The sequence below is a fragment of the Aythya fuligula genome, chromosome Z (genome assembly GCF_009819795.1).
Source record: "Aythya fuligula isolate bAytFul2 chromosome Z, bAytFul2.pri, whole genome shotgun sequence".
Taxonomy (NCBI): Eukaryota; Metazoa; Chordata; class Aves; order Anseriformes; family Anatidae; genus Aythya; species Aythya fuligula.
Genome location: NC_045593.1, coordinates 23,273,811 through 23,292,579, shown reverse-complemented (window position 1 = coordinate 23,292,579; position 18,769 = coordinate 23,273,811). Strand labels below are relative to the sequence as shown.

The window sequence follows — 18,769 nt, the reverse complement described above, 5'->3', positions numbered from 1 at the left end:
TACAATTAGACTGCTAAATCAAACCCAAAAATCTTCAAAAATTAAAAGATGCAATAGTTGAACAATTAAATGTGCCTATTAAATTTGAAATGCAAAGGGATTTTAACTGGTACAGACACTAAACAATCAAAAGAAAAACTACAGAATGCAGTTCTAATTATACTACACATCCAAGATTTACTCAAAATTGCTGGCATAACCGTATGTATGCTAAGCCACTGAGCCTTTTGGTACTACCATATGCGGTTTAATAAACCAAATGTCTTTATTTAAACTTTTTAATAGCCAAGATAGCTACAAAAACTGTACTTTAATTAAAACTGTGTATTTTTTTAGCTATAAACGTCTAACTACAAGATTTGAAAATGAAAATATTAATATTCTTATCAAAAGGAAAAATATTAGGTAAGTTTTTAAAACACTGTGCAGTTTTAGCTACATGAGTTCCAATACACGCCGCAAGAATTATACTATTTAAAAAAAAGACGAAAAAGGTACTGCAAAACAGTAATACAGATCTGCAACATGGACTGGGATACAACTGGGTGTGACCAAAGGACAAAACAAATCTAAATGAAAAATAATTTATATGCAGCATGTGTGGAATAGAAAAGATAAAGTAACAGTACACATCTTTTTCTCATGCCTCTTATTTACATTTATTTTAAGTTTTGAGGCACCTTGCTCTTTAACATGTAACAAACCACTTGATTTTGCTATCTATAGGAAAAAAATAGGAAACTTATTAGCACTCAAGAATTAACTCTGCAGTCATGTCTTCCAAGGCTTTTTAGAAAACATGCACGAATCTGAGTAATCACCACAATGTTCAGCGCTCGTTTTGAAGTCAGGCATGCAAGGCGAGGTCTACCTGATCTGCTGTACCTGATCTGCCTGACTGCTCACAAGAATCATGTACTTTGGTGCATATCCTGCCTACGAGGTAGCTAACTAAACAGTCTTTCCAATATACAGTTCCAGCAACTGTGCATGCAAATTAGGCATACAATTATGTACTATTTTTTCTGAAAAATCAAAATACTTAAGTGTTTTCAGATGACTAATGAACCAGACCATTAACTATCAGACCTAATCTTGAACAGACAGCTTCTTACAATTAACTGGATACTCATGCAGGTTTCCACGTGATCAACACACATGGCTCAACTAAACTTAGCAACAGAAAGGGCTCCTAAAATTGTGTGTCTGCATGCTACTGTGTCTGTAATGTACATAAGCATATGCCTAATTTAAGTATGCACTTACATACAGCCAATTCAATGTAGACAGGAACCGAGTTAGGCACACAATTAAACATACAGTGAGTTAAGTTCAGAAAGTTACTTAAATACAAGCCTAAACTTTAAGCATATGGGGCACCTTACTGAAATAATAGGAATTATTCATTTGCTCAAATCTTGCTTAAGGAATCAGCTAAGCACTTTTCGGTTAAGTCAACTATTATAGCAGTTAAAAGAATGCAGAGTATGCATATATTAATTGCAAATTAGCAGCATTAAGTCCAGACTACTTAGGGCTCTAAATAGTGTCATGTTTTGTTTCAATAAAAAATCCAGTCGGCCAGTTCCATGCCACAAAGAAAGATTTGCTTGGTCATTTTATTGTAGAAGGGTCTAACTCTAAAAATAGAACCCTGAAAATTTGCCTGTATTTTTAGAGACACTCTATTTTCACAGGTTCACCCTCCAGTTTTTAAGATCAGGTCAATTTTTTAAATAATTCCATAGAAAATAGACTGGGACAGCAGAAGGAAAACCTTTCACATTTACTTTCCTGAACAAATGAGTATGTGAGACCAGCTAAACTCGAGAATTAAAAACAGACTAAGTTTTTAGAGCTTTATCTCCCTAGGTTTATCAAATAATATAAGCCCACACAGATATACAACAAAACATGTGAGCTATGATACAGTAAATTAGGATACTTTAATAATTATTTAAGAATAACAGATTTGTTTTTTAAACTTGGGCTTAATGGAAACGAGTTAAAGATATTGATTTTCTAATAAGGGAAACAGACAAAATAAATGTCACATATACTACATATTAATAATATTTCTTAGAAGCTTTTGATTGTTGAGCAAACTACAGATTCTGTGATCTTAATTTACTTAATTATTCTTTGCTTTGTGATGGAATCTGGAAGCACATGTAGATTAGTTCTGCACTGACTAAAAATACCTTATGCTCCTTAGCAGATGTAGTTGTCCTAAATATATGATTGTTTTTTTTGTATCAAAGTGCTTAAGAGTCCTAGCCAACTGAGTCCATACCAGAATCCACTTTGCTAAATGATGAACATAAGTATTTGTGTTAAGCAGGTAGTAATCACAGTATTTTATCTCCTTCCAAATGCTCAGAAGAAATTAACTTCCTGTTTTTCATACTTAAACTACATGCTTAATCCTCCCCTCAAAACTGCTTCAGCAATAAGTGAGTTTGTTTTAAAATATTTTCACATCTACTTTAAACGTAATTAGAGGTATTGTTATTTTCCTGCTATTTTAAGTCTGTGGCAAATGCACACTTTGAAGTAAAGTAATTTCTGTGTGATCCAATCCATGATTGTTATTGGATTTAACAGCAGTGATTAAACAGATTAGAACTACTGGCAACAACCTCAACTGCCTCAGATAAATGAAACAAAGATTATGAGGCAAAGCTCTTCCCAGCTGCAACTCACAGCCTAGTGCATTACCAAAGAGAAACCAGCTGATCTCAATGCACTTAGCTGGGAAGAGAAATGCCTGAGGATGAAACATACCACCTGGCCCATCATTTCTGCTGCAGGGGTTCCATTCCACAAGAAAGAAGAACATATCTAGAGATTATAAACTTCTCAGTCACTCCAGCATCAACTACCAGGGCTTGAGATAACCAAGATGACTTTTTTTTTTTTTTTTTTTTAAACTTCTTCACATAACCACCACTTGAGCATGTAAAAGTGCAATACATACACATACATACACACACACACGCATACAGAACTGATTCAATCTTCACACAAATAACAATGTTAAAGACAATGTGCCTCATATAACACATTCCAATCTAAACCTCGGGCTGCATTTGTACTTATGAGTGGTATACAGTCTTTCTAAAAATTGTAAAAACAAAAGGATGAAATTTTACTGCCACTGACCTCACTGGAGCAAGATTTCATCAGAAGCAAGTATTTCATGACATTCAATATCCATGAAATTGCAATTTCAGAAATAATTATATGTTAAACTCTTTATAGTAGACATAAATAGAAAGCCTTCTTTTAAACAGACCATGCAACCTAAAATGAAAACTACTCTGCTGAGAAGTGGGGCAAATAGCAGAGAAAGATCACGACTGTATTTTGCAAAGTTAATGTCTCCAGGAAGTTTTAAGTGTCCTTTTCCAAGGTGAACTCATAAAATATAACATATGAAAGAATGTATCTTAAAACTATGTTTCACTATTCCAGCCTTCTGACACAATATGCTCATCTGTTGAATTTAGATGCTTACATGTATTCAAAACCAAATTTATCCGTAATTCACAGCATAAAAATCAGTTAATCATACTCTGTGTATACCATCCACCATTCATAAGCAGCTTCAGGTCAACTTCAAAATGAAGCACTGCGAACCCTTTACAAAACACCGTTTTTACAGAACTGAAGTACCAGTTCACAAGTACAAGGGAAAGAGATTTAACAAAACAAAACAAAAAGGGACAAAATAAAATAAAAATAAATTAAAAAAAAATAAAGAAAAAGAAAAAAACAAAGGAAAGAAAGCAAAATAAAATAAAAACAGAGACAGGGCGTCCATCTTCAGCAGGCCAGACTTCGATCTCATTTCCCCCATGAAGGTTTCACTTGACGGCAGGTTTAGTGGCATGGCAAACAATGCCTAACTCAGGCAAGTGTAACAGGTCTGCCTTGGCCAGTCTAGTCATCTAATAATGCACAAATATCACACAGAGAAAACATACAAAACCAAATTAATAGTCAAAATCCATCTACCAGATAATGTGGACATAAAATTTAGAATGATTAGGGTGGCATCTTTGTTATCTTTCAACCTTTGTGTTTTCAAAGCATAACATTAAAAGAAAAACCTACCCATACACACAGAAGAAAATGACATTTTAACAGCTTGATAATGTTACTTCATTCACAATTACATTTTCAGTTAAATTGTTTATTAAATTACACAAAATTAACATTGTTTTCATTGTATAGTGATCCCCACCTCATATTTCCTTGATTTACCACTGTTTAAATGCACTCTGAATTTCAGATTTTATCATGGTTTTTAAAACCAAGTATTCAAAGTTGCATTTTTACCTCTCCTCTATGTTCAATTCGACACATGAAACATTTCATTACTGGCACCACTGGCCACCAATATAAGTTAATCTTCCAGTAAAGTATAGCCATTGCTACTTTTAAAGTTTGTGATACACTCAACTGACTCCATTAACAATGCATTATATGATACACAGGTGATTCAAAAACGTTGTAGTGTGATCTTCAAAGCCATGCTTATTCCACGCAATATACTCTTCAGGAAGTTAAACTTATATGAATTCACATCTTTACAAACTAAAATGTGTGATTCTATTAGAAAATTACATGGAAACAGTATTCTGACATTAAAAAAAAAAATGTCCTCACAACCCAATCACTTGTTCAGCTAATTATGCATGAAACTGGGTGGTTCAGAATGACCTGGAACAGTGACAATTTATTTGTAATGCATTTTCTTAGAGATGTCTAATAAGTCAGCTGCAAATTGGGTGGGGACAAGGTTTCTCAGAACTTCGATTTTATTCTCCTTCCACTCACTGTCTACTGTCAAAGAGACACAGGAAAATGTAGCTTTACCTGCCTGTTGCCATACCACGTCAGGCAGTGATCTCATCATAAGAAAAACACCAGGAAGTGTTGTTCATTCATTAGGCGGCAATCTTCCCTCTCTGGCAGTACTGAACCAGTGTTAAGGTCGTTTGGATGAAACATAAAGCTAAGATCCTGAATAATTTATAGTCAATTATTTAGGGGCAGTTTTTCAGTTGTCAGGGCTCTCATCGAATATATTTTGCCTACCCAAATCTTCAAGTTGATACAACAATATCCTCTTCATGGTTTAAGAATAAGTTCAAAGAATAAATTAAAAAAAAAAAAGCTCTTTTGTTTTAAGAGTTACTAAAAATCTAGGCTTCAAAAAGACAAAAATATAACAAGGCTATGAGAACAGGCAGTATACTGTAGGTCAATATAACCTTCAGTTGAAGTAGTTTTAGAGTCCATGAAATTTTGGAGACTTGCCAGGGTTTGCTAGAATATCCCAGACCATTATTACAACAGTACTAACCTCATACTATCCAGATCACAATGTGGCAAGCAAGCCAAAAAAAATGGTACTCTGGGATCATTGTTAACAAACTCCAAGAAGTCAGCAGTGTTTTTTAAACCAAAACGTGACTCTTGCAGTAAGTCACGTTAACAGCAGGTGTTTCTGGACTCACTCCATCATTCAATATACTGTTTTTCAAGGCAAAACAGCTACCATGCTCAAAGTGAAGTTAGCTTCAGTCCACCAGCTGGAATGTTTCCACTCCAGGGAGTCTAAAACTCCAGATTCAAATGGGCAGGTACTCAATTCCACAACGATCCCAGTGAAGTCAATGGGGCTCTGCCTAAATCCCGTTATCTGCCTATGTACAATTCAGTAACAGTAGGGCCATGTTTCATAAAACTGTATTCAGATTTAGAATATTAAAAGTAAGAATTCCTTTGTATTCAACACATCCATAAATTATGGGCTCAGAGCTACTTAATGGAAACATCTTGTCTTTACTAAGTTATAAAAACACTTTACTCTGAAAGCATTCTGTGCAGTTAAATGCATTTTTCAAGAGATATCTAAAATCAAAGAGGAGTACCAGTATGTAAGAAAGCATTTTTAATGCAAAGTAATACTTTCAACAGTAAGAAGGGAAAACTGAAACCTTGTTATTGCACTAGGAGGTAAACTATAGTTTATATTCAAATGGTAGTTATCACCATACATACAAAATATTTTAAATTAGATAAATCTATAATGGCTGAATGCATACATTGCATGTTGACAAGACAAATGGAGATTCGATACAAAAAAAAAAGTAACGAGCATCATCAAAAGAAAAAAAAAAAATCCCCCCGCCAAGAGAAGTCACATATTATGATCCAAACTGCAGTGTTAACTGTGCAAGGCAATTACAAAAGATTTTCAGTGCTCCATTGACTTCAGTGAGAGCTTTGTGTACAAATAAGCTTGCAAAGTCAAAGATCATATTGAAGGGGAAAAATTTACCTTATTTTCTCCCCAAAGCATCTAACAATGGAAAAACTGAATTAACCTAATTTAAATTGAATTATTTTTTCTAATGATGAATTTAAATTAAATCTCTATAGCTAGGTTTCTTAATTCTATTCTAAATGTTGTTTCAAGTCTTTTTTTTTTTTTTCATAAAGCAATAAAATAAAATAACAACAGAGCACCATCTCCTTACATGAAAAGCTTAAAACAATTAGCAGACAGGACAAAGACCATCATTACAGAGAAATGTTTAAAATACCAACCTTCTGCACAGGGCACAACTATCAAAGCTCTGTCAATAAAAACCGTGTTAGTTAGATGCTGGGCCACACCAACACTTGATGCTTCACGGAACTTAATATAACATACTTTGGAAGAAAAAGCAAGAGGTGCGTTGCTGCAAGATAAAAAAGGAAAAAAACAATCAGTTATACTGAATAAAGGTATGCGTGTATTTTTAACCATTATTTCTTAATAATAAAAAAATAAAAAAAGAGAAACCAGTCTTCCTGGAAAAGTTACCCAAAAGACAGAACTATAGAAATTTACTAATTTCTGTCCTATGTCACTAAAAAAAAAGCATATCACCTTTTTAATAAAAACTTACACAAGCTAAAACCTCAAATACACAAGTCTTATTTTCTTTACAAATCTTGCTATACAACTTTCTGAAACTAGGACAAATTTACTATGCTAACTACCACAAATCAAACATCTAGTAAATAATTAACAATAAATCTCTTCTTTCCTCTGTATAGTCCTTTTTTAGGAAATCAAAACAGTAAGCCCGGTCATTTTTCAGTTTGTCCTTCAAATATTAGCCCATAATAACTGATAAACTTCCTTAGATCTTCACCAAGGAAATTTTGTTAATTCTTATTAATATAAAAAAATCTTGGGAATTCTTTCAAATATTTGGTCTGGGTTCACTAATGTAACAAAAATCCTTTTTATCCCTCACCTTAGTTTGGCATAATACAGAACAGGATAATACTAGAGGAGGTAGGAGGAATTCACTCAGTATATTAAGTTAGAATAACAAAGAAAAGTACAAATACACATGTTGGGTAATGTGTTTATCCATTAAACAATATATCAACAGACATGTCAGAAAGCACCATTTGTAAAGACTGTAATCATGATCAAAACCAAAAACATTTGTTTTTCAAAACGTATTTTTTAGGTAGTGGGAGAGAAATAAAATACATATGAAAGTCAGGATTTTACAATTTAGAAAAACGCTGCAAGATGACTACATTTCCTTACCCCATTCATTTTGTCTGTGGTGGGCAATGTTTTCACAGTTTTAAGTTTTCAGATTTAGGAAGGAAATAAATTTATAGAAAGACCTCTGAACCACCTGTAAGGTCTTGGTTCAGAACATTTTCCAACATCAGAGCTGTCAGGGAGCTTTGACTTTCTCAGGTAGACATTACTCACTGTGAAGATGTTTGTTGTAGTTTGGTTTCTTTGTGTGTTTTTCTTGGGGTGAGGGGTGTGATCTTTTCTGTGTGGCTCTGGGGTTTTATTTGGGGGTGGGGTTGGTTTTGTTTGTTGGTTGGTTTGGTTTATTTATATATTTAATACACATTCTACTGTTCCAGCTCAAATGGCTAAAGTCTCCAGTGAAGATTCTGTGGTTCAGACTGTTCAAAACTTATCTCGTCTCGTATATATGAATGACCCTTTCAGAAAACTACAGTAAAAAAAGAATCAAATAAAAGGCTTCAGAACATCTATCTAAGGTTCTAGATTTTCTCAGGGTGGTGGTGGAAAAGAAAATTACATAAATAAGTAACGTATTGAAATAAGATGTTCTGAGTAATCGTGCACAGATCATATCCAAATAAGGCTCTGCATGTTTCATCTCAAAGGTCTTATCTACACTGCAGGACACGGTGAAGTCTAAGAAAGAGACATTCCAGGTCACCCAGAAGCAAGCAATATTATAGCAGGGCTTTCAATGCCTCATGCAGACAGTTGTGTCTGTCCTCCTGATCTCAAACAACTCAGGCTGCGAAAATACAGTTGTTTATCAATACAGACTTTCAATACTTAACTGCTTGAAAATCATCTTACAGCCACATTTGAAGGCTTAGCACTACAAATGGAATTTTGAAGGCTTCTGAAACAGACTTCAACTGGGTGATGAGTGTAACATAAAAGCATGACTGGAACTAAGAACCTCAGACATAACTGATCTCCTAGGATGCTGAAATACAATCCAAAGCTGTAGGAGCAGTCTGCATACTAGAGTAAAGAGCCAAGGCAAAAAAAAAAAAACTGCCACACCCTGCAAAATAGCATCAGATTTCAACTGTACCTGTACTGCAAATTGAAACTGTCTTGTTTAGAGCTATGAAAGATAAGCCATGCTTCCTGTTCTCAATGAAGTCTATCTAAACAGCCAAAAGAAAGATACCAAATTAATACTTTACTGAACAGCACATTTTGTAAATTTAAACATAAATAACTTTAGGATGACTAAAAACCATACAAAAAGAACAAAAACCACCACCAAACAGACAAAGTTTCAGGCAATATTCCATAAAGTAGGGAACACAGCATTCCCTCTCACTCTCCTGTATATTTAAACATTGGCATCACTTAACACAAGTGTGGTTTTCTAGGGACTTTTCACACACACACACTTGCAGGATGCCTCCCTCCTCTGTCCTCCACGGCCTCTGTGTGTTCCTGCTTGAGAAAACTCAGTATCAGAAGTTTTGCAAATGGTAAATTGCCGTGTAGTTGTTAAAACAACGATAGCAGTTCTTTGTTCTCAATGTGGGAATTCAGATCTGTAGCCAAATCAGGACCATGCACAGATTAATTCAAAACCTCAGTAGCCTCTCCTCAGACTTCCGTGACAAAGTACCATCGAAGCTGATGGAGGACTTCTACTGAAGACATTCTCCTTCTACACAGAGGTGGCAAATCCACAGATGCCCTGAGGTAGTAACCAACAACTCTTACTACATGAAGTAATTCTCTTACATGGGCTGTCATTATACCATTTTTCACTCTTTCTGTCTTCTTTACCATCTAATTTTCCACACCATTTTCAAATACACTGCAACTTTTCCTAACATGGATGAAGTCTTTAGCTTCAGGAAGAAACCCAGATCTCATTTGGTAAAAATCATTAACCTGCAATTCACCCATCCTATTTTCCTCAAGATACAAGCAGAAGAGAAAATAATATCCATGCCAGTAGATTAAAAGGGAAAAAAAAAAGTGTGTTTCCAGAAAGGATTTTATAATCATGCCTTCTTTTCACTTTTGTGCATTTTTTATAAAAAGCTGGTTAAAAAAAAAATAAAAATCTCAAAGAGTCTCTGAATGTCCTTCTTCTCAAGGCTACAGCTTTGTTTATGAGAAAGGGGAGGGACAAAGAGATTACCAAAAGGCTTGGGAATGAAGTGGAATAAAAGGTCGTTTTAGGCACTGAAAGCTACCTGCACCAGTCTTTAAGAGACAAGTCTTACAAGGAAATTGTTAAAAATCTCATTAAGTCAACGTTTCTTGGCACCAGTGACTAAGAACATTAAACAAGTAAAGCAGACAGATAAACTCTGCTAGTCTAAGATCTGATAAAAACAAATGAAGAGTGAAATAAGTGGATTAAAAAAATACATCTTTTCCCACTTCCATGTAGCTTATATTTGTTTACTGATGTTATTCAAGATCCACCATTTGTTTTAGACTGAAGTTTCAGTGGAAAGCCTTCCAGAGACCAGAACAGCATGCAGTTCTGTGATCATGTAAAATTTGAAACTTACTTGTAAGAAAATAGGTAAACGTAAATAAGGACTACCAGTAACAACCCACTGAAAGATGACTCATGTTAATGGCTTTTCAGTAAAAAAGAAGTATTGCTTTTAGTGCCAAGGAAGCTTCATTGACCAGTAGCTAAAATTAGGGTGATGACCATATGGAAACACCTTGTTCAGTGCCAAGAGTCTCAAGTGCCCTCAACACTGAATGCGAAGGTAGACTACTCATAGCTCACATATGCCTTTTCGGAAAATAAGAGTGATAATCAAGTAGCACCTACTGCTACCTGAATAAAGCGTGAAACCCTCTGAAATACAGGATAGAAACTTCCCCAGTGAGTACCAGCCTTTCAGATACATGACAAATACGAAACCCTTCCTTCTTAAAGGGATGTCTGATCAGGAGTGACTGGAGAACTGGAGGGCTTTTATCAATGAAAATGAAACACAAAGTGACAAAGTACCGAAGAGCCTACTATGATTTAACTCTACAATCCTAGGGAAAGTCCTCTCCATCTATTTGGGATACAAAATAACAGACCCCAACAGAATCCATTATTTAAAAAAAACAGTCTTAAGACACTGATTGGAAAAAGTCACTGGGATCAGGAAGCTCACTGCGAATACTGAAGAGTCATCTTGAAGGACTTCAATTTTATTTGGTGCTTTAAAAAATACAGTGGTTTCTCCTTCTTCCCCTCCACAAGCTGTATGGTTACAAAAACGTTGAATCAACTACTCTAATGCTAAGATGCTATTTATTGTAATCTGTAAATGACTGTACTCAGCGATGGAGACTTCCTCTCAGTTTCTTAAAGAAATTCTCTGTTGCACCCTAGAAAAGCAAGGGACACTAATTTTAAGTGACAGGAGAAATGTAGAGAAATAGTAAAAAGGAATACTTCTAATAATAACAGGTAAAAAAAAACATAGCAAAGCCTTATACTTTGCTCTACGATCATTGAAATGCAAAATGCATAGGTACCAGATATACCATCCTTGCTCCCTACTAAGTTATGCACCTTCTCCTTTTTCATTCAACTCAGCAGTAGGGTGGTGCACAGTGAATTACAGTGGAACAGGGCTACATAAGGAATTTCCTGTAGAGTGAAAGTGATCACCTAGTCAAATTCACCACTTCTACACACTTTTTGAATTACTCTTACAGCAAAATACCAGAGGATCAGGGAAAAAAAAATAAATTAACATGTAATGCTGCACTTCAAAGAAGGGGAAAAATCTAAAAAAAAATAATTGTCAAGAGCCATGCCCCAATATGCTACATGTCCTTGATCAAATTTATATAAAAATACCAGAATGAAACTACTATATTTTTGTTATAAAAAGCAGCTTTGTTAATGAAAAATGTGAATATTTTATAAAATCAGATTTTCTGTATTAGATTTCAGCAGATAAAGTGAAAAATATAAAGCTGAGAAATATGACTGACATCGAAGAGGTGGAGAATAACTTATATTTTAAATCAGAAAGACATGATTAGAAAAAAGGGTATATGCTTCATGAAGTGTGTGCATGTGTATGGCACGTATATGACATACGTGCGGACACTTTATAAAGCAAATACATTTCCTTTTATATTCTCTTAACTGTTACAATCATATGTAGTTCATAACCATTATAAGTAAATACACCCAGCAAAGGCTATGTGATTAAAAAAATTACACTGAATCTCTTAACTCAAATGCCTTTTTTTTCTTAACCAGGAGATGGCTCAAGATCTTCTAAGAAATCTGAAAGTGGATGGTGGCACTGAAAGAGTTGCAGTCAGTGACTCAATGTCCAAGTTGAGAACAGTGACAACCTCAAGGGTCAGTATTGACATGGGTGCTGTTTAACATCTTTGTGGGTGAAATGGACAGTGGGATCGAGTGCATCCTCGGCAACTTTGCCGATGACACCAAGCTGTGTGGTGTGATCAGCACACTGGAGGGAAGGGATGCCACCCAGAAGGACCTGGACAGGCCTGAGAGGTGGAGAGGACATGGAGCTGTTGTAGTGGGTCCAGAGGAGGGCCACAAGAACAACCAGAGGGCTGGACCGTTTCTCCTGTGAAAAAACAGGCTGAGGGAGTTGGGGTTGTTCAGCCTGGAGAAGAGAAGGCTAAGGAGAGACCTTACAATGGCCTTCCTGTACCTAAAGGGGGCCTGCAGGAAAGCTGGGGAGGGATTCTTGGTTACGGAGTACAGCGATAGGGCAAGGGGGAGGAATGACTTTAAACTACAAGAGGGGAGAGTTAGATCAGATATAAGGAAGAAATTCTTCACACAGAGGGTGGTGAGGCACAGGCTGCCCAGAGAAGCTGAGGATGCCCCATCCCTGTAAGTGCTTGAGGCCAGGCTGGATGGGGCTTTGAGCAACCTGGTCTGGTGGGGAGGTGTCCCTGCCCACAGCAGGGGGTGGGAATGGGGTGATCTTCCAACCCAAATCATGGATGGTTACAGAAACGTTCAGTGTGAAGAGAAATGTTCATCTCGGTTCTGCAAACTCATGCTCGATAGATGAGAAAAAATGTTTTGTATGTACACTGAGTATCTGCAATACAGAACTAGAAAAAAAAACATCAGGTTACAGTTCCATGCAATATAACATGTAACTTTCTTTTACCGCTGCTTTGTCTATACAAAAATATTACTCTTTTACTATCCTGTATTATTATCTCTAAACAAGAACTGTTTTATAACTACCTGTTTCCATACAAGGGCTGGTAAATGAAGTCCCAATCTCAGTGAGAGCTTTTGTTTAACTACTTATAATCAAAGCTTTTACTGCTGTTTAGTCTCTATTTATGCTATTTACATAACCTAAATATTCTGGAATTACTGAAAGCTATATTTTTACTCCTCACTGTAAAATAAATAAAAAATTGCATATTAACATTTGTCATTGAGTAGCCAATATCCATGAGACCTGTAGTTCACTAAATTCAACTTACTAAACAATATTTTTCAGATGAAAACCTGACTGATAAGTTAGCTTCCCACTGTTTCATTAAGGTCATAAAACTCATGCTCCAAAATGCATCAAAAATTTAAAATATTTCTGTAAGAAACCCAAAGTTATGATGGCTATGGCATGAATTTTTATCTGATGTTAACTATAATGTAAAAGGCAAACCTCCCTTAATGAATAGAGAAATTTGATTTTTAAAAATCCAGGCCTTAAAGGAAAAAGCAGTAACAAAACATAATATATTTCTGCAGTTTGTTAAAATTACGGCATGTTTTTGCTTGAGAATCCTTTGCTTTCCGTACATTTGATAATGAAACACTTTTCTGAATTTATCATAATGTTATTAAAAGGTATTTTTAGATAGTCAATAAGCAGCACATCTTTTCCATTTCACATGAAGAAACAGAAACCCTTATTTGTTTTCCAGTATTGTGATATTAAAGTCAGGTCAAATGTTCTGAAGTATTTGACAAAGAAATGCATATTTCTAAAAGTTATGCTTAAAAGCTGTAAATAAAATCTACAGTAAAGTAAGTAATTAACAGTCCTGTAACCTATCTTGGGAAAATAGAATTAATTGTTTAGAACTGGTGTTTAAAGCATCGTAACCCTGACATTTTCAAGTCAAACCCTACTGCAGTATTGTCATTTTAATATTTCATTTATATATGTATATTTCACGTGTATATATACATATATGTATATAAAAATTATATATAAAAGGTTGCTCATGTACATGTATATATGTATGTACACAAGCAAAATGTTATACACAGACACAAAGATTAATTGCAAACAACAATATGTATTTGCCTTAAGATCTACTATATCTGTTGGTAAAAAATAAAAGCAGCAGATATAACAAAAAATATATAGTTAGTCAAGAGGAAGTGTATTAAGAAGCAACTGTAGAAAAAGCCCAAACTAAGAAGCTAGAAATTCTATGAAAATCACCAGAAAACTAGAGTGTTTAGAATTGTTTAAAGCTCATCTTTGCAGGAATGGATGTGATTACATATATTCTACGTAAATGTAATATGTAATACTTCATATGTAATGAAAAGTCATATGTAATGTTTCTGAATGAAAAAGTCATATGTAATATTTCTTGTAATATGTAATGAAAAGTCATACGTAATATTTCTGAATGGTCCTCTTTCAAACCTAGGCAAGTATCTAGTAACAGATAAAAATGGGCAAACACCTTTTTTTTTTTTTTTTGCTATTAAGTTTTAAAATACCTTTTATCTCTCTGAACCTCTTAGTATAAAGATCAAAATATCTGGATGCGAAATGACTTCTCCCCCCCCAGCCCTTTCTGTTACCTCTGTTTTGTTTTTGTGAGGGGAAAAGAAAGGATATATTGTTCAAAAGGGCACGTCCGTCATTCACACTCTGGTACCGCAGACGCGCTAATAGAAATTATCAGATGTGTTAGTAGGATTACTGCTCTTCCTCCCCTGCTCTGCTTGGGTGAAACGCTGGGGTCAGCACAATAGCACCGAGATATCGGAGGGAGCTGCCAAAACGCGGGCAGCCACGGTCCTGAGGCAGGTTCCGTGCCCGCCGCTAACTTTCACCGGCCGCGGGCGCCCTGCGGAGGGAGGGCCTCTGGAGAACAAGGCAGCTGCCGCCCCTCAGACAACAAGGCGCCGCCAGCCGGGCCTGCCGAGCGAGGCGGGTACAGGACCGGGGATTTTCAACCACGGGGGGCGAAAAGAGGGGCGTCGGGGCCGGGCCATCCCCGTCCCCTGAGGCGCGGGGCGGCGGGAGGCGGCCACGAAGCGCCGCCGCTGCCCCGCCGGGGTCCGGGGCCGCCATCTTAAGTGCGGGCAAAGCTCGCCTCCGCCGCCATACAAAGGGCCGGCGCCACGTGACCCCGCGCCCGCTGCGGCACTCTCCGGTGCCCGCACTCAAGATGGCGCGGGGGGCCTCCCCCCCCCCCAATACACACATAGACACACACACACACGCACACACACACAGAGCCCCCCGGGCCCCCGGCGCTTACTCCGGGGGGTAGAGGCGCAGCTCCTCGATATCTCCCAGGAAGCCGAAGAGCGTCCGCATCTGCTCGCTGGTTACCGCCGAGGAGAGGTTGGTGACCTGGATGACGGACGTGGGGCCCAGGGGGAAGCCGAGCGGCACCCCGATGCCGCCGCTGTTCATCATGGCGCTGCCCGCTCCGCTCCCCTCCCCTCCGCTCCGCGCTGCTCCGCTCCGCTCCGCCACACGCCGGGGCCGGGGCCGGGGCCGGGGGCGGGCCTGCCCAACGCGCAGAGCAGCGGGCGGAGCGTGGCGGCGGGCGGGCGGCTGCTCGGGCTCCGCGGCTCCACGGCTCCCCGGGGGCGGGGCCGCCCGCAGCCCCCGGGCAATGGCGGCCGGGGCCGGCCGTTAGCCCGGAACGGCAGCGCCGCCCCGGCGGAGGACGGAAAATGAGGGGAAAATGGGGAATAATTCCCGCACAAGTGCGCTGGCGGTGGCCGAGAGGTCGGCTGCCGCTGGGGATTTTCAGGGAGAGGCGGTTAAATTACCGCGGGGGATAGATATGCCCATGAAAACGCGCGGTCCCGCAGCCCTCAGGCAGGAAGGGTTGTGACGGGACCGGTCGGTAATGGTTTTGTTAGCAGCTCGACCGGGAATCGGTCCCAGCGACAGCGATTTTGCTTATAATTACGTGTTAATTCCCCTTTAAACATTAAACTGCCTGGAGAAAAATGGGTCTGGGTGCGCAGTGTTTTAGATCTAACTGCAGTCCTTCCCAGGTGGTAATTGCGCCTCTTGGCACTACAAAGCTAAGGCTCCAGACGGGAATGTTTTAACTTCCTCGGGCCTTCCATACCCCAAACCTAAGCCGAGAATGGGCTGAAGCACTCAGGAAGCCATCTCTGCCGAAAAAAAAAGACTGCAGATTTGTGATACTTCCGTGAGCATGTAGGTCAGCAGGAATCTCCGCATCTGTAAGTCTGGGTAGAATTTCATGTATTTGCTAGTATAATTCTACTGAAGGTAAACCAGTCCTTTAGGAAAAATATGGTACAGAATTTTAAATAAAGTAAGTCTTGGATGATTGCTTGGAATTCCTTAACAATGTATGTGTTTCAGGTAGCATTTAGTTGAAAATAATACTCACTGCAGTCATGCTTCTTTTCTAAGTGGAATCTCAGTTCTAAAATTACAAGATTCAAGTTAAATCCTTATTTTCAGGCATACTTACAGCTTTGAGAAGTTTAGCTGGAGAATTCAAGGTCCTTTGTTACGTTTTAGGCAAAAATTATGTTTCTTAGGATTATTTTATCTATAGAAATGTTACATAAAATTTTCCTGTGTTTTGACCAATAGCTATTCGGTGGGTGAGCAGACGTGTGGAAACTCTTACTGCTCTGAACATTCATGCCTTTGTCCTGCATGTCTCTGTGGAAGGTACAAGAAAAACAAGCTCTAAAACTCACTGAGAGAAGAATTCTGTAATGTCAAAACTGACTGGGATATTGTCCCTCAGGTAAATCCTTTAATAATAAATATGAAATTATGATTTACTCTTCTCTGTCCCAAAAAATAAAAAATAAAAAATAAAAAATAAAAGAACAGAAGCAAAATACCATTTACATATTGTGTTTGTCAGTCCCTACCACAAGACACAATTAGCTTGAAAAAAATAAGAAAAATAATAATTTAGATTTCAGAAGAATAGCAAGAAAAAAACAGCCAGAAACCGTGGTTCACACAGGCTGCCATCAAAATGCCAGAAGCAAATAATGACTCTGTTTTAGCCAAACTTTTCAAAGTTTAAAAATATGTATTAGTCACTCTCTCCTATTAGTAAAAAAAACCAAAGCTATAGTGTAAAGAAGTTAAATAACATAGATAGCAATGCAGAAGAAGAATCAGTGTACAAACATTTCATGTTACTGACTGGAATGAGGCCTTGAAATGAGTTTTGTTTTGTTTTCCTCTCCCAGGTATGTATCTAATCCACAGCTGGTCAATTTGTTGAGGTTTAACCCTGGTAGGCAGGTAGTCACCACACGGCTGCTTGGTCATTCCTTCCCCAGTGGGATGAGGAAGAAAGTCAGACAAAAGTGAGAATTTGTGGGTTGTGGTAAAGACAGATTAGAACCGTCGAGGTTGAAAAAGACCCTTAAGTTCATCTAGTCTGACCATCACCTAACACTACCAAGTCCACAGCTAAACCATCTTCCCCAAACCTGTACTGCTGAATGGGTTGTTATGCCCCAAGCACCTGGTGTTTTAACTGTTGAATGCCATGCAGCTGGATGCACCTCCTTTCCTGTCCAGGTCCCTCTGCAGGGCCTCCCTAACCTCAAGGAGATCAACACTCCTGCCCAACTTGGTGTCGTCTGCAAACTTACTGAGGGTGCACATGATCCCCTTCATCAAGATCATAGATAAAAATGTTAAAGACCAGCCCCAAAACTGAGCCCTCGGGAATGCCACCTGTGACTGTCCACCGGCTGGATTTAACTCCATTCACAGCAACCCTTTGGGCCTGTCCAGCCAGCCAGTTTTACCCAGCAAACAGCACACGTCTGTCCAGCCTACGGGCAGCCAGTTTCTGCAGGAGATGACTGTGGGAAACAGAATCAAATGGTTTCATAAAGTCCAAGCAAACAACACCCACAGCATTTCCTTCATCCACTAAGTGGATTACTTATCACAGAAGGAGATCAGGTCAGTCAACCAGGACCTGGCTTCAATAAACCCGCACTGACTGGGTTTGATCACCTGGTTGTCCTGTACGTGCCATGTGATGGCACTCGAGAGGATCTGCTCCCTGACGTTCCCTGGCACCGAGGTCAGACTGACCGGCCTGTCATTCCCGGGATCCTCCTTCCTGTAGATGGGCATCACGTTTGCAAACCTCCAGTCAGCTGGGACCTCCCCAGTTAGCCAGGGCTGCTGGTAAATTACTGAAATAATGTCTTGATGAGCACTTCTGCCAGCTCCTGCAGTACCCATGGGTGTATCCCATCTGAGCCCCTAGATCTGTGTGTGTTCGAGCAGTGTACTAACCATTTCCCCTTGGATTATAACAGCTTCATCATGTTCCCTGTCTTCCAGCTTGCTGGACTGGGTGCCCAAGGAACAAGTAGTCTTACTAATAAATGCTGCAGCAAAGCATTACAATGAACCCCCTAGCCTGGCTAGCAGCAGGGGGGTTCTGCTATAGGACTTCCAGTAACGTGCCACTCAAATCTGGGGTTACAACACTTCAAAGGCATACCCATTACAATCTCTACCCCTTGTCCTCACAGACCAGGACACAGGGTTTAATGTTCTAACTCCTTCCCTCACCCCTGCTTCAGCCTGGGCTGGTCCATCACCCTCTGCCCCTTACAAGGTCTACCTACCTGTGGCCTCATCCACAGCCACAGAGGCTTCGATGTAGTCTGGCATGATTTCATCCACAGACATGGACGCTGCCAGGTGTACCTGCTGCAGCACAGGCTGATCTGTGCACACACATGCTTTGAGGTGTACCTGCTCTGAAGTGGACTTACCTGTGGCCACAGACATTTTGGTAAGTAAAGGAACCTGGCAGTTAGCAGCTGAACAGCTATAGCATCTATAAACTCGGTCTAGCACACTCCAATGAACTTTGTCATCATCTCAAATCCTTTGAGCCTCAGACTGGGCACCAAAA

At 38.8% G+C, this 18,769-nt stretch overlaps 1 protein-coding gene across 1 annotated transcript in view; it reads right to left on the bottom strand.

Annotated features, from left to right (window-relative positions):
• Positions 1–15,328, bottom strand: part of SREK1 (splicing regulatory glutamic acid and lysine rich protein 1) — a 34,475-nt gene extending 19,147 nt beyond the window's left edge. Inside the window, exons 1-2 of the mRNA XM_032206586.1 lie at positions 15,116–15,328; positions 6,622–6,755 (exon numbers count right to left, since the gene is read on the bottom strand). Coding sequence (XP_032062477.1) covers positions 6,622–6,755; positions 15,116–15,276 — 295 coding nt within the window. The 5' untranslated portion in view covers positions 15,277–15,328. The remainder of the gene's footprint in view (positions 1–6,621; positions 6,756–15,115) is intronic.
• Positions 15,329–18,769: the final 3,441 nt, after the last annotated feature.